General features: G+C 43.2%; 1 protein-coding gene across 1 annotated transcript in view; it reads right to left on the bottom strand.

Annotated features, from left to right (window-relative positions):
- Positions 1 to 3,115: 3,115 nt before the first annotated feature.
- Positions 3,116 to 16,883, bottom strand: part of LOC134672556 (DNA-directed RNA polymerase, mitochondrial) — a 31,253-nt gene continuing 17,485 nt past the window's right edge. The window contains exons 14-25 of the mRNA XM_063530498.1: positions 15,699 to 15,914; positions 15,111 to 15,260; positions 14,277 to 14,462; positions 12,103 to 12,312; positions 10,620 to 10,774; positions 9,841 to 9,992; positions 8,725 to 8,884; positions 8,249 to 8,378; positions 6,169 to 6,294; positions 5,714 to 5,885; positions 4,326 to 4,417; positions 3,116 to 3,795 (exon numbers count right to left, since the gene is read on the bottom strand). Coding sequence (XP_063386568.1) covers positions 3,672 to 3,795; positions 4,326 to 4,417; positions 5,714 to 5,885; positions 6,169 to 6,294; positions 8,249 to 8,378; positions 8,725 to 8,884; positions 9,841 to 9,992; positions 10,620 to 10,774; positions 12,103 to 12,312; positions 14,277 to 14,462; positions 15,111 to 15,260; positions 15,699 to 15,914 — 1,873 coding nt within the window. The 3' untranslated portion in view covers positions 3,116 to 3,671. The remainder of the gene's footprint in view (positions 3,796 to 4,325; positions 4,418 to 5,713; positions 5,886 to 6,168; positions 6,295 to 8,248; positions 8,379 to 8,724; positions 8,885 to 9,840; positions 9,993 to 10,619; positions 10,775 to 12,102; positions 12,313 to 14,276; positions 14,463 to 15,110; positions 15,261 to 15,698; positions 15,915 to 16,883) is intronic.

The following is a 16,883-nucleotide window of genomic DNA, read 5'->3' as shown; positions in this document are numbered from 1 at the left end:
CCCATCATGCAGAGCACAATAAAACCACGGCCCCGAGGTTCCGGCGACCCCCGGTGCTCTGGCTATGCGCTATTATCGGTAGTTTCCCTCCAGGGCCCGACTTATCGTTCCACACTGTATATGTATATTATATCTATCTAATACCTCTAAACGAGCAATTCTTGTATATTTATTTATATATATATTTCGGGGATCTCGAAAACGGGTCTAACGATTTCGATGAAGTTTTCGGGGGCAATAAATCGATCTAGCTAGGTCTTATCTTTAGGAAAACGCGCATTTTTGAGTTTGTATATGTTTTCCGAGCAAAGCTCGGTCTCCCTATAGGTATAATATACGCAGTGAAGCTAAATAAAAGTGTGTAAAAATATAATAAAACAACAAAATATCATTATTCAACTTAATTTATTGTTAGACATCTAACAAATCACAGACTGTTTTGTTGCATTGCACTACTGAAAAATGGTTGCGAGTCAGAACATAAGATACAATAACATAATAATCATAATTCATAATATCAAAATGTAATACTGCTGTAGTTATCAGATGTTGTTGACCCCCAGTTGAATGAGTGTTGTGAATTTAACCGACCCAAAGCACATGCTAGGCACGTCACTGACAAAAAAAAAGACAAATGGTGAACGAAACATATATTGGGAGCCTAAGTTTTCTTACATTACAATACATTTCGTGCCTTTCTCAAGAATTTCAAAAACAAAATGTACCAGCGAGTAACCCCAAATTTTCCTTTAGTAAGTTAAGTACTAAGTCCGGTCTTGCCGGTCTTGCGCCACCCGCATCCAGCGGACTCCCGCGACCTTTACCAGGTCATCAGTCCCCCTTGTGGGGGGTCTACCGACGCTGCGCCTTCCGGTACCTTCCTTGTGGCACTCTTTGGGGGAGGCCTATGTCAAGCAGTGGACATCCTCTGGCTGATATCATGATGAAGTACTAAGTTATTTGATACTTGCAAACGTGTAGTATGTTGTAAAAGGTTCAACGGTGCTTTGGGGGTTTCCGTCAACAACGATAGCTGATAGCTATTTTAATTTAGTTAAACTAAACAAATGTTTGCACTCGCTAACCAGGCTACGACTATTATTTTGGTTTCGTGTAGGACTTTCTAGATATGGCATATAAACATATGTGACGTTCCACGGGAAAAGGTACCTTATGAGGGTTTCTAGTTTCGGAGATATGAAATGTTTTGTAAAGAGGTGAAAAAATGCTCAATTTTTTTTTATTGTGTGATCTGAAACCTTAATGCGTAACGTTTGTTTACCTGTTTTTATTTTTGTTATAAGTTAGTTATAAGCCTAGTAATGTCGTCTCAGAGTTTAGTCGAAAAGGTACCTTATGGAAAAAAGATTGAAAATTCCCAAAAAAACTACTCAATACGGGAAAAGAAGTTTGGTAGAGAACTGTATTAGCATTCTGCAAAACTAATTTGATAATTTCAGTTCTGGTTGGGGCGCCTAGCAAATATTCTAACCGTACATCGACCGACATTACAAATCCAAGTAGCCTGCTATTATACCAAAGTTACTCTCGTCAAGTCTTTCTTAACTAGTATAATCTTCATTTGGTTTGGTCGCATGCAATAAATCAGCCATTGGTTTGCTGAAAAATGCCAATACCCGACGCATTACCTTATGGAATATCTGAGGTCATTGAACCTCAATGCCGCTTGTCTTCAATGGCAACCAAAATATATTATTGATAAGAAATAGACTATTTATACCATCTTTACCCCAAATATTATTAGTTTATCCTAACTGTTCCATCATCATCATGCCTCATCATGTAACTTAACCACAAGGTACCTTTTCATTACATACAAATTATTGGTCTTTTTTAAGATTATTATGACGAAGAACTAATTAAATTTGTGGCAGTTTAATGTAAATTAATATTTTCTATTCATAAAAGATAAACTTCAATGTGATTGATGTTTTGTAGTGATGTATTATTAGATTTATTTCCATAAGGTACCTTTTCGTAAATGTATGGAGTAAATACTGTAATTGTTATGTAAGTTTAAAGTGGCATAAGGGGTTAAATATAGTATTTAGTTGGGGTTTTAGGATTTATTTCATTTGAATGACAGAATTTCTTTCATATGTGCTTAAAAGTAAAAATATTCAATTTTCTGATTTTATATGAAAAAGTCAGAAAATACATTTTCACCTCTAAATCGGTATTGCTTTTTGCTTAAACTGTCTCTCAGTGTCGTTTCCTAATAGATACAATTTAAATCTTGAGAGCTCATTGCAATCAATCGTGAAAATGAAATAAAACTTTATTTTCTAGAGATTGGTTAGTATACACATAAATCAGTCGATATCAAAGGTTTCTATTTGCATTACAGAACAAGTCGCAACATTTTTTTAATCTCAGATATATAAGGTATTATTATTTGTAGTCAACTATGTAACTTACTTCAGGAACATAGTTTTTTAGGCGGCTAAACTTAAAACTTCTCTATTGTAAAGTTGCTCATTTCACAACATTATTTTCAAAAAATCATATCTCTGTAACTACGCAACTTAGAAGGTTGATCTTTTGTGTTATCGATAGCTTATTTATTGTAGATTACTGGGGTATGCATAACTCCATACCCGCCATAAGGTACCTTTGCCCGTGGGACGTCACATATAAACGCAATTTAGTTACTAACCAACCCTAAATAGTTGTAAAACTTACACTTGCGGAGAAAAGTGGCGCATATTTATTTAATCTGTACCAAACACAAATGTGAAAGCAGATATGAGTGTGAACGGGCTCACACGAGACGACGGCCAGGATCACGCAAAGAGGAGGAAAGCGGACCCTGGCAAAGGCCGAGATAACGCTAGGTAGAACAATACCTACACAAATAATTCAATTTTACGCATTTGTGTTTTCTGATATTTGCTTCACTTAAAGATTTTTCCTTTTCGGGGTTCCGCAGCTAAAACGGAAACAGTCTTTTAAAAGAAACAAACTGCTTAAAGATTAGAAATACTCCTTCCCTTAAATATTGACGTAAGTACAGTAAGGGTTATGCGGTTTTAATGTAATATTTTTGAATTAATTGCAACGCAATGAATTGAAAATCAGGTAACGACCTGATATTCCCAGTTGCACCATCTTTCTCCACAAATGAATTAGACTTCAGGAACAATTATATTACAAATACGTGACTAAACCATTTGTACTCTACGAGAGTCAACTACTTTATAATTAGAGCGAAGGCATTATGGAAGTTATATTTCATTGTTGAAATATAGTAACATTAACATTGAAAATTACAAAAAGTCAATACGCTAACTATCAACCGTTAACATTATCTCATATCAGTCTATCAATCCCAATTGTGTGTCTATCAAAAGTACAAAGTTGCGGTAAAATTCATAATATTAATTCATAGTTGAAGACAACATATTCTTGCATGTTGTTTTTACTAAATCATTACATAGGAAAGGGACAGCATCCAAGAGACGTCAGTCAATGCTGGTGGTTCCTCTTGCGTCTCCATTGCAATTAAAAATGATCGCTCGATTCCAAGATGACACTTTAAACCATTTTCGCGTATCGCGTTTCTATTCAAGACACACAATTGCCATACATCTATACCGACTCCGACCAAAAGAGAGTCTACAGTACCAGTCATAAAGTCCACATTCGATCGACTAGCTGAAGAAGTAGACGGAATCGAGTACACTGTCTAGTTTGAAGTCGCCCTTGTTGGGGACTTTCTTCAGTAAACTGTTGACGCGTTTCTTGTTCGGCGCTCCCAGCGTGCCTTCAAGCTCGCTGGAACAATAAATAAAAGTAAGTGCAGTGAAACAACCATCTTGTCAATAGAAAAAGGCGCGAATTTTTTTTATGGGAGCGTAACTCTTCGCGCCTAAATTTTTTAATTTTGCCGCCTTTTTCTACTGACAAAGTCGCCGTGCCAGAGTATAATGTTTATATAGTCTGACAAACATTTTTTTCAGTAACAGTAGAATAAAAAAAACTAGTCATCCTTTTTTTCGGTTATGATACCGGCATAAGAAAAAAGACAGTATAATTCTCTCTGCCAATGCTCCACTGACTAGTGACTCTTGCCAATCTATGTCTATGTATACAATGTTTATAAAACAAAATCATAATTAAGTTATTAAAACTGTACAAAGTGGTATAATGGCGCACTGAGCTCAATTCAGAGGTATTGAGTTTAATATTCATACTGTTCCGCTTCTTAAACGCGATTGAAGTTTTTCTATGTTTTGATCTTTCTCTTCAAATGCAAACAAAAATAACACTAATTGCCTCTAAATACAGTATAAAATAGCATGTACCTTTCATCGTAGCTGTATCGCTTGACCATGAAGTCCGATAAATCTTCAAGGATCGGCTGCGAATGCAGAGCTACGAACTGTTCTCTGCAAATCTGTGGACAACAAAAAAATACATGAGCGATTGAGCCATATTGCTAAGTCGAGCCGACTGAGCCGTAGGCAAGTTTTCTCAAACCAAAAAATCCTTTAATCAAAAGACTTTAGTTGCCTAGAAAATACGGATTGGAACTGGACATTTATGTAAATGACGACGTTCATACGTTGTGGTTCCGAGCATGCTGCCTTGCGGTACGCCAAAGCAAAAAAACGCAACCTACAGCTTTTAAACTGCCCGATTTTCACCACTTTCTAATGATAGATTAAGATGTATAGAAAACCAAATAGATGTCGCCTCTCGCCTCTCAAACTCCCAGATTTTTATCCGTATATGTGCTAATCGAATGTGTCAAAGGCTTTACCCAATTCTAACGCCTATAACGAAACGTGTGTGTAATTGTTACCTTATTCATGAGCGGGACCGCTCCGGGGTGCGTCCAGTAGCAGTCGTGGACGGACACGAAGGTGACGGCGGCGGCTTGGCAGTGTAGTGAGGTTAGCATCATGTGCGACGAGTCCAGAGAGTGTATGTGTGTGTAGAACATGTATTACCTTGTTCATGAGCGGGACGGCTCCGGGGTGCGTCCTGTAGCAGTCGTGGACGGACACGAAGGTGACGGCGGCGGCTTGGCAGTGTAGTGAGGTCAGCATCATGTGCGACGAGTCCAGAGAGTGTATGTGTGTGTAGAACATGTATTACCTTGTTCATGAGCGGGACGGCTCCGGGGTGCGTCCAGTAGCAGCCGTGGACGGACACGAAGGTGACGGCGGCGGCTTGGCAGTGTAGTGAGGTCAGCATCATGTGCGACGAGTCCAGAGAGTGTATGTGTGTGTAGAACATGTATTACCTTGTTCATGAGCGGGACGGCTCCGGGGTGCGTCCAGTAGCAGTCGTGGACGGACACGAAGGTGAAGGCGGCGGCTTGGCAGTGTAGTGAGGTCAGCATCATGTGCGACGAGTCCAGAGAGTGTATGTGTGTGTAGAACATGTATTACCTTGTTCATGAGCGGGACGGCTCCGGGGTGCGTCCAGAAGTAGTCGTGGACGGACACGAAGGTGACGGCGGCGGCTTGGCAGTGTAGTGAGGTCAGCATCATGTGCGACGAGTCCAGAGAGTGTATGTGTGTGTAGAATATGTATTACCTTGTTCATGAGCGGGACGGCTCCGGGGTGCGTCCAGTAGCAGTCGTGGACGGACACGAAGGTGACGGCGGCGGCTTGGCAGTGTAGTGAGGTCAGCATCATGTGCGACGAGTCCAGAGAGTGTATGTGTGTGTAGAATATGTATTACCTTGTTCATGAGCGGGACGGCTCCGGGGTGCGTCCAGTAGCAGTCGTGGACGGACACGAAGGTGACGGCGGCGGCTTGGCAGTGTAGTGAGGTCAGCATCATGTGCGACGAGTCCAGAGAGTGGATGAAGTTGGGCGGGAATGCGTTGCGCTGTTTCATGGTGCATGGACGTCTGAAATAAAAATTGAAAATGACCCAATATTCGTTTACAACAATCAGTAAAAATTCAGTTATCAGTTGAATCAGACAAGAAAATGGTACATGTCATTGAATCACAGAAGGATATAGTACATGTCGTGAATGTCGTGCACACGTTTCCAGGCTCAGGGGGCCTATTCATTGGGAGCGTACGTACAGTAGAAAGTAGCAGTATTAACATTAAGTAAAGTATCACAATGTCAAATTGGAGCTACAATTTAGCGGACCCACGATTACTATAGAAATAATAAACTTACTGTTGGTGGTCAAGCGGCGTCCGGCTGTTGGCCGCGGTGGTGCCGCGGCGGTAGTAGGGCTGCACCACTGGCAGTCCTAGCGGCGTCACCCACTCTACGCTCTCTCCACATATGCCTGAGATCAGCCTGCGAATATAAACGACAACCCTAATTTAAAAGTTATAAAACACTTCTTTTTCTACTGTAGTTTTAACCACTTTCCATGGAAATAAATGTTTATAAATCATTTAAATGTATAGTGTAACTAAGGTGAAGTGTAATGTTGCAAGCGTTTACGTATACAAGATTTTATCTTTCATCTTTCATTACTTTCAAAAAAGATTGGACGAAAGCGAAAAGAGTTAGACCAAGAATAATCTGTAGCGATTTACATACTCGTAGCCCACGCAGTGCAAGTGTTATTTTAAACGTCAAACTTCTATCGAATTATGACGTGTAAATAACACTTGCACTGCGTGGGCTATCAAAATCGCTGCAGACTTTTCTTGGTCTAAATCTAGTGAGCTGCGCTTCCAGGCACATATCACACATATGTTACGAAATTCCCACACAAACAAAATTGGCTGCTTACTGATATTTTTAACCAACATCAAAATTTAGAAGATCCTTTATTTTTTATTAGGCCAAGAAATAAGAAGTTATAGAGGGAAATGCTAGGAACACAATTTTTGACTCCGTAACTTTGTTTGGACTAGTTAGGAGATGAACATATCAAAAGTCCCCGGCCGTAGCCCCGGTGCTGGGGGGGAGAGGGGGAAAGAAGGTCTCATTTCTCGGTTTTTCACTAATATCTTGGAAACTATGCGTCTTAGCGACATGACTACTGAGACAAACCAAAAGCTGATAAAAATTGTTACAAGTTTTATTCAGTCAAGTTTTTCGATATCTTGAATAGTTTTTGAGATATCCGCTCTTGAAAGTTTATTTAGGGCTTTAAATTTTATCTTGATATCTACATTAGTGAAGCTGCTAGGCCGTGTTTGGTATCATTTTCGTATAAATCGGGGATGCTGAATTCATTTTTGGTATCACATTGACACCATTCCTAATAAAAAACATAAACTTTAAATAAATAACTTTTTTTTTTAATTCCTCTTCACGCTTAAACCGCTCAACCGATTTAATTGTAATTTGGTATACAGATATTTCGAGTCCCAAGACAGGACATAAGATACTTTTTATCTCAATAATCATCCTTTAAAGTTGTGAAATGGAGTATGGGGGGAATTCAACTTCATCGACGAAACTGAATTCCTGAGGTTCATACTGCTTAAGGTAAGGTTTGAAGTCATGTTAGGTATCATTTTCATCTAAATCACAGATGTATACCATCCTGAATTTCACCTAAACCGGTTCAGCGGTTACTGACTCCCCATACAAACTTCCACCCCACTTTTCACATCCTCAAAAGATGCTTTTGGTTATAAAAACTATCCTATGTCCTGTGTCGAGACTAAAACTATTTCTGTACCAAATTTCAACGAAATTGGTTCAGCGGTTTAAGCGTGAAGAGGGATTTAAAAAAATATATATATTTTTAATTTTGTTTTTACTTCGGAATAGTGTCAATGTGATACCATAAATGAATTCAGCACCCCCGATTTATACGAAAATGATGCCAAACATGGCCTAACAGCATCACTGATGTAGATATCAAGATAACATTAAATTCCCTAAATAAACTTTCAAGAGCGTCTATCTCAAAAACTATTCAAGATATCGAAAAACTTGACTGGATAAAACTTGTAACTAATTTTATGAGCTTTCGGTTTATCTTAGTAGTCATGTCGCTAAGATGCAAAGTTTCCAAGATATCAATGAAAAACCGAAAATTTCGACCTTCTTACCCCCCTCTACCCCGCAGCACCGGGGCTACAGCCGGGGACTTTTGATATGTTCACCTCCTAACTAGTCTAAACAAAGTTACGGAGTCAAAAATTGTGTTCCTAGCATTTCCCTCTACAACGTTTTTTGAGCATTCATTTCCTGACCTATATGTATGTACCCCAATTCCCCGAAAACAGAGGACCGATTTAGAATCACGAAGTCAGGATTTGATTCAGGAGCAAATTGCGCTTACTTGGCGCAGTCAGTAAACCAGTCTTGGATGAGTTTGGTGGAGGTGAACATCTCGCGCAGGCTGTCGAAGGTCTTGGTGGTCAGGTACTGGCTGCACGACCACACGTGCTCCTTGGGAAACTCGTCGATATCTGGTGAGAGAGATTTACGATCAGAAACTCGTTTTATTAAACGTTTCGCTCGTATTATTTAATCTATGAGTTATCATTTGCGGGAGAGTTGTTAAGTAAGTTTGTTAGTGACTGTGAACGCGGTCGGGCAAGTCCAATTTTACATACACAAAGCCAGGCGTGGCTCACTCCGCGATTTCGTCGCTTTGCTACAAGTAGCTAAAAATGCCATAAGCCGCGCGTGGCGCTGTCGCCACCTAGCGGCCATATCTGTGCTGATCGTAACAGACGCGTTTTGTTAGAGAGTGAGTCTTTTGTACCTAGTACTATTATTTATTCTGTGACAAAGCGTGAAAAGCATATTTACCTTTGAGCTGTTTAGCGATCTGCAGCCTCGCCCCGAACCTCGTGACTCCATACACGGTGGTCATGACGGTCTGCTTGATCACTTTTCTTCGCACGAAATTCTCCAAGATGATGGCCGCCGGCACGCCCGCCGCCGCGTCGCGCGCCCGCATCTCCTCCACCTGGGGAATGTGGACTTTAGTACATGGGGTTTAGGTTCAAATTTGGACTTTAGTACATGGGGTTTAGGTTCAAATTTGGACATTAGTACATGGGAGTTAGGTTCAAATTTGAACTTTAGTACATGGGATTTAGGTCCAAATTAGGAAGGAAACATGTGGACAGAGACGCTTTACTGGCTTTAATTTTAGTGATTGAGTATGCTCAAATTATAAACTCGATACTTTTGAGTTGAGTTTACGTTGAAATTAAAAATGTAGTATAAAGTAGGTAGTAATATACTTACTTACCCTCTTATTCATAAAACTTTATGGGCCTGATTTAGTTAAATTATCTTTTATCCCTTTCTTACAAATACATAAGTCAAAATTACAGATAAAGCCAAACGATTATTAGCTAATTGAGGCTTGTAGCGCGTTTATAAATAAGGGGGTTAGCCTGCAGTAGAACTACATAGGGTCGGTTGCACTTAACCGTCGGCCACCGTTAAAGTGTTCGCTAAATTTTATTGTATGGGCATTTTCATAGTACTCTGTTGAGTGATGTTGATCAGTATGTTAAGTGTGGTTGGTGCAACTGGCCCACAGTGTTGCAGTTCGTAGTGATGTACTCACCAGTGCGCAGACTGAAGCATACACGTCCTGCGGCCGGTGTCTCGGCGCCAGGTTGACGGCGGCGGCGCCGGCCGCGTCGCCGCCGAGCGCCGCGTAGTGCTGCAGCCCGTTGCACGACCCGTCCTGGTGCACCGGGAACCCGCACAGGTGCTCTGTATAGTGATGTACTCACCAGCGCACACACCGAGGCGTACACGTCCTGCGGCCGGTGTCTCGGCGCCAGGTTGACGGCGGCGGCGCCGGCCGCGTCGCCGCCGAGCGCCGCGTAGTGCTGCAGCCCGTTGCACGACCCGTCCTGGTGCACCGGGAACCCGCACGGGTACTCTGTATAGTGATGTACTCACCAGCGCACACACCGAGGCGTACACGTCCTGCGGCCGGTGTCTCGGCGCCAGGTTGACGGCGGCGGCGCCGGCCGCGTCGCCGCCGAGCGCCGCGTAGTGCTGCAGCCCGTTGCACGACCCGTCCTGGTGCACCGGGAACCCGCACGGGTACTCTGTACAAAACAACAAAAATTTAATTGCAGCCATAGTCTAATAAAACATGGTCTTCTCTTCCCAGAGTGACACAAGCCTACGTCACAATAACATGGCCGCTATATATAGCGCTATCGCATATTATCATATAGCGCTGTCGCATGATGACGTAGACTTGTGTCAGTCAGGTGACCTAGAAAAGACGGGAAGAGAGTACCAGGCGGAGTATATTATTATACCATGATTGTAGCTTTCGAGTTTCGAGTTAGGACGTCAATTTGAGCCATTGTCATTGTCATAATTTCACGAGTTTTAGTTTCATTATATAGCGGGTTTTGATCGGTCGGTTGAATTGAATTGAACGTAACCAACAGTTCGCCATGTAACTAAAATCGCATGCGAGTTCGCGCGCCGTCTTTAGGCTGTAGCTTTCTCCGCCCTTAGGCTGTAGGTTACTCCCGTAAGGTCAAATGGGGGAGCATTCGTAAAAACTAACGCCTACGCCAATTTTTAGAACTAGATGCCAAGCCGAACTAGGCTCACATATGTAAATCGTGGCAAAAAGCCGGGACAGTGCTACAAAAATGATAATGTAAATAAAAGCAAGCACAATGTCACACAAAATAAACATTAGCACATGGACTAACCTTCAGGGTTTGGAGATCGGATGGCATTGGCGATCTCCATACAACAAGCTAGGGTCTGCCAGGGTTCCTCGGAGGCCTGCCACCAGCCCTCGCCGTCAAGAGGACGATCGGCCGAGTCCAGGATCTTGTCTAAGATGCTTTCCGCGTATTCCAGCCTGATGGAAGCAGAAAAAAACAGTATTATAAAAATTACTCGCTAGTAAGTTCACAGGATATGAATTAGTTGTATACGTACTAGTATGTGTGCCGCGTCGTACATTTATCGCCGTGCACACTAACACAAACGCACAAACTAACCACTCATCCACAGTGATTTTCTTCATAGACCCTGTCAGATTGACGGCATGCACTTTAAGGTACCTCGGCACATGGAGCCCCAGCGGCTCTCTTGACAACTTCAGCAACGCTCGATATCGGCAAGACTAAAGTTTTATTCAAACAAACCTCTCACCCACAGTGCTCTTTTTCATCGTCCCGATCAGGTTAACAGCATGTAGTTTAAGCCATCTTAATCCGTCTGATCCCTGCAGCTCTTATCAAGCGAACCTCAGTAGAGCGCGGTACGTGTCGGCTCCAAGTATACTTCTTTTTTTTAGCATTAGAAATAAGGTAAACAATCTTGATATGTCTTTTTATTGAAAAACACGTTTAAAAAATAAGTCGCGGCAAATATGTAACAATTATGAATCTAATACGATCATTTATATTCTTCTGCTTTTATAAGTAATAGTCACTGATTTTAAAAAGCGTTTTTCAATTAAAAGACGTGCCAATATCGCTTACCTTCTTGCAAGTTCTTTCTAATGCTAAAAAAAACGAACTTTAGTTACACTGCTAAATACTAATTCAAACAAACCTCTCATCCACAGTGCTTTTTAACAGCATGTAGTTTAAGCCATCTTAATCCGTCGGGTCCCAGCGGCTCTTTTCGAGCAAACTTCAGCAGAGCTCATTATGCGTCGGCTCCAAGTAGTTACACTGCTAAATACTAATTCAAACAAACCTCTCATCACAGTGCTTTTTAACAGCATGTAGTTTAAGCCATCTTAGTCCGTCGGGTCCCAGCGGCTCTTTTCGAGCGAACTTCAGCAGAGCTCGGTATGCGTCGGCTCCAAGTAGTTACATTGCTAAAGACTAATTCAAACAGACCTCCCATCCACAGCACTTTTCTTCTTCGTCCCGGTCAGGTTAACAGCATGTAGCTTAAGCCACATTAATCCGTCTAGTCCCAGTGGGTCTTTTCGAGCGAACTTCAGCAGAACTCGGTATGCGTCTGCTCCAAGTAGTTACATTGCTAAAGATAAATTCAAGCAAACCTCTCATCCACAGTGCTTTTCTTCATAGTGCCCGTCAGGGTAACAGCATGTAGTTTAAGCCATCTTAACCTGTCGGGTCCCAGCGGCTCTTTTCGTGCGATCTTCAGCAGAGCTCGTTATGCGTTGGCTCCAAGTAGTTACATTGCTAAAGATAAATTCAAACAAACCTCTCATCCACGGTGCTTTTCTTCATCGTCCCTGTCAGGTTAATAGCATGTAGTTTAAGCCATCTTAACCCGTCGGGTCCCAGCGGTTCTTTTCTAGCGAACTTCAGCAGAGCTCGGTACGCGTCGGCCCCGAGCTGGGACAAGTGCGGCGGGCAGGCGTACACGCGGCCGCGGAAATCCATGTTGTGGGGCAGCCAGAATATGTCGTCCCTGAGGAAATGAGTATGTTAGAATTGTACAAACGTTTTTAACATACTAGTTAGCCGTACTAGTTCTCTGGAGAATAGATATAAACGTCGCCGTGAGCAGGCGTGGCTCACTCCGCGATTTTGTCGCTTTGCTACATGTAGCTAAAACTACATCCGTTCCACCCCAATTTTGGGGAAAGACATATCAGTTGCAATGCGCGGCCGGAAGCGGTCGTGCCGTAGTGCACTGCACGAATTTTAAAATTCGCGAACCGCGCGGCAATAGCCGCTGCCTGCTTACTCGCTATGACTTCACCACAAGTCGTAGTCAACGAGTTGTTGGCATTTATTCAAAATGCCACCGTGACTTTGGATGAGACCAGCATCGTGCAGATCTGCAAGTCCAGCTTCCAGGAGGAGGACATATGTAGTGGCAAGGCGCTGCTCTACCAGACGCTCGGCAAAGCCGACGAAATGCCATCACGACGAAGAGATGGAGGCGTGAAGAGTCTACGGGACATCATCTCGGTGTTCAAGGGGACCGATTCATCAAACATGCCCTCTTTCGTGGCGAAGGACCTACATCGGCTACCTGTCGTCTCGTTGGACCATGTTGACGTTTCCAGGCTGCTAAAGGATATAATTTTCCTGAAGGACAGTCTGGCTGAAATGCAGGCTAAGTTGGAGGTATCGAACAATACCATCAGTGAATTACGTTCTGAATTAGCGTTAATACGTAGTGCTAGTTCGGAATGTAGGTCAGATAACTCTAGCATAGCCGTGTGTCACGTTGCGCGGAATGCGTCCATCGGCGGTTTCGAGTCCGCAAATTTGGATGCGTCGGCGATTGCTGAGCAGGCGACTGCTGACCCGCGCCCCGCCGCCCGCCCGTCTACGTCACCGGAGACGCGCACGTCACGCGAGAGTACGTTGACCCCAAAACGTTCCTACGCTGCCACTGCCGCTAAGCCGCCTGCTGTGTCCAAGTCTAAGCAGCGGCCGAGGAAAGGGGTGCAGAGCCTTCGTGAACCTGTTCACAAGGATCGGTCACAGCTGACTCTAAAAGAGTCCGGATGCGACAGAGATGGCTTCAAGAAGGTGGAGAGGAGAAAGAAGTCAGCTCGTCCGAATCAGTGCGGTACCGCACCGACTGGACCTAACCATTTGCTTCGTCCTGCAACACCGACGACGCTGCTGTATGTGTCCCGATTACACTACCTTACGAAGGTCGAGGAGATCGTGAAGTATGTACGAGCCAAGTCCGGATTCATCCTGAGGGTCGTGAAGTTGGAATCTCGACACAATGTGAATTTTAATTCTTTTGTGCTGAGCGTTCCGACTGAACAACTAGCGACCTTCACCAAGGAGGAGTTTTGGCCGAAGGGTGTCAAGTTCCGGCGGTTCCGCGGCCGGCTCCCTGACACTGCGGGGTTGCGAACTGCATCGCAGCCATAATTTTGTTTTTAGTTTTAAGATATATTTTGTATTAATATGTATGCTAGTTTTAAGGTATTTATCTATGGGCCAATAGTTGCCTGAAAATAAATGTTTTCATTCATTCATTCATTCATAAGCCGCGCGTGGCGCTGTCGCCACCTAGCGGCCATATCTGTGCTGATCGTAACAGACGCGTCTTTTTAGAGAGTGAGTCTTCTGTACCTAGTACTATTATTTATTCTGTGCCGTGAGTAACATCGCCTATACTCTCTTGCATTGCTTTGCTGCGGGGTTATACTAAGGCATTTAAAATGTAACCTGGATATGTTAGTAGTTTTTATCTGACTATTGGTAGGGTTCAGAGTCTGATTTTAGCAGTTTAGTCGTATGCATGTTTGTATTTTTTGTTACACTGTAGAATTGAAACAACCTAGACGTATTCGATAAATAAGGTGTCACCTGTCAATCCATTTTCGTGGCTCGAGCTACATATTAACGGACTTCCAAAAATAGGTTTTATTCGAAAAAGCCCTAGGTTTAATTTATTACCTGTAATGATTAGCTAGTGCAAGCTTGTACAGCGCATCGCACCACAGCGAGTGCATCTCGGCGCGCGCGCGGCTGAGCGCCACGCGGCGCTTGAAGGCGCCCGCCGCGTCCTTGGCTTCCGCGAAGTCCTTGGGATCCAGCGCCGAGGCGGGGGGAGGGATGTCTAGCTTCTTGTTGCCGCCAGACCTACAAATATGAACATAATTTACACACGATGATCTGAATATAGATTGCTAAACCATGATTGTACATTTATAACAAGTATTTAAGTGACTATTGAAGCGTATTATGATTGTTTTAATTTTTGTATATTTTTTAATTAAATAAGTTTTATGGTATCTTTATCTTAGGTAGGCTGATGCTGCTTTTCTTTAAGTAATATGCTACTTTGCTTTACTTTTACTAACATTAAGTACTGCGCCATGCTCGGTATTAAGCTTCAAGATCGAGTAAGGAATGTCGAGATCCGTCGCCGCCCCAAAGTGCATGAGGTGGGTTTCGTCATTACCAAAGTAAAATGGAATTGGGCAGGACATGTTGCTAGGCAGAGTGATGGCAGGTGGACTAAAATGTTAACAGAATGGTGGCCGCTTTCAGATGAAAGAAGCGCCTGGCATCCGTTGGCTCGTTGGGTGGACGACATCCGGAAAATTGTGGGTCACTTCTGGATGAGACTAGCTCAGGACCGGAACATGTGGCCTACTATAAGAGAGGCCTATGCTCAGCAGTGGGCGATAAAGGGCTGATATAATGAGCATTTAGTATACGACTGGCGACTGGCGAGATTACAAAATCTTCTTTGCTCATGTGCACGAAATTTATGAACTATCTTACCTGAATATTTGAAGTTGTAAGTCCAGCACGGGTTTGTTGACGACCCACGGCACTTCTCCGAGCTGATTGAGGCTGTCCAAAGCTGGGTACAGCGCGGACGGAGGCGCCTCCTCAAGCCGCTTCCACTGGTTCATGATGTAGAAAGGCATTCTGGAACAAAAATGTATTTATTTAGCTTTCTATCATCATCAGCCTTAGAACATTTAATAACCGGAGTCGCCTTTAAGAGCTTACCCCTCTGCCGATAACCTTGTACAATTCTGCAACCTTTTGTATGGGCTGACGTTTATCTGACATGGCTGTTTGTACGTTATGTACATTTGACGTGCCCCTCCCCCGCAAAAATTGGCAGACTGTTTTGTACAAAAAATGACAGCCAAGGCGTCTCCAGTTACTATACGCTCTAAGTAATCAGCCTAAATACGTTGGGGACATCCGACACACCTTAGAATGAGGTTTAGGTGGCGACGATGGTGATACTACAAGTAGATCGGCTCGCATGCGTAGCTCGGTTCGTGCGGCGCTCATTCAGAAGCGAGCGAGCGAGCGAGAAATAGAGAAAGGGAGAGAGAAGTAGAGCTTAAATACCTTATAAGTGGTGTTTTAGTCAGTAGATACGCCCCAGAATGTAGATGCGGCCAGGGTTTGGGCGGCGACGCTGGCGGCACTAGGTCGGCGCGCATGCGCAGCTCGGCGCGCGCGGCGCCCAGCCAGAGGCGCGCCAGCGCCGGGTGCGGCTTCAGCTCCAGGCGGACGAGGCGGCCCCAGGGACGGTGCACTTTGTAAACGGCCGGGAGTTTTTTCCTGAGAAAATAAGCAGAATTTTGAGATATATAGGAGCCGGGAACACTGGGATAACTAATAAAAAGGCAAATGCACGTCCTTTCGTATTAGAAGATATGTTTCGAGAGACAAGTTAAAACTACCACCAATTATGACATTAAATTATTTATAAAAATCTTAACCTACCCGCGAGTTCACTGACCGAGCGTTCAGCTGTGATACATGTCTATGTATATACCTGTACCTTTGTTGCTATACATGTACATATATCACAGATTTAACCTCTCGTGTCCCGTGATTATTTTGTTCTAATATTTTCCTCATACGCGGATCCGACCTCCGGCATACGACGGCAATGACAGTCTGAACACTACGCAAGTACGTACGTACGTTCAGCGTGACTTATAACTTTGGTCGCCCGCGAATTACCGACGCAACTTTTAGTAAATACTGCGAGTGACTCGATAATGACATGAAGAAATCGTCATGTTGGCGGACGGGTGGAACAAACAAAAACATAACAATTTTGTGGGTCGATTAGCATCATTACCTTAAGTACCGTATATACATGGAAACGTTTAATTTGAATAATTAAAAATCCGGAATGCAGTTAAAGCATAACTACAACAAAACTCTTCAAAATCTCACAACTGAGACAAATCTAATGACAAGTCATACACTGTAATTTTTCAAACAATATAGGCTGTAGGCCACGCCAAAGAATATCTACGACCCTATAGATAAATACGCTCATACAATAAATATGATTTACCAGTTGCTTTTCGGTGAAGGAAAACATCGTGAAGAAACCGGACTAATCCCAATAAGGCCTAGTTTCCCCTCTGGGTTGAAAGGTCAGATGGCAGTCGCTTTCGTAAAACTAGTGCCTACGTCAAATCATGGGATTAGTTGTCAAGCGGACCCCAGGCTTCCATGAGCCATGGCAAAATGCCGGGATAACGCGAGGAAGAAGAAGACGCTCGTACAAAA

The sequence above is a fragment of the Cydia fagiglandana genome, chromosome 17 (assembly GCF_963556715.1).
Source record: "Cydia fagiglandana chromosome 17, ilCydFagi1.1, whole genome shotgun sequence".
Lineage (NCBI taxonomy): Eukaryota > Metazoa > Arthropoda > Insecta > Lepidoptera > Tortricidae > Cydia > Cydia fagiglandana.
This window is presented reverse-complemented; position numbering and strand designations above follow the sequence as displayed.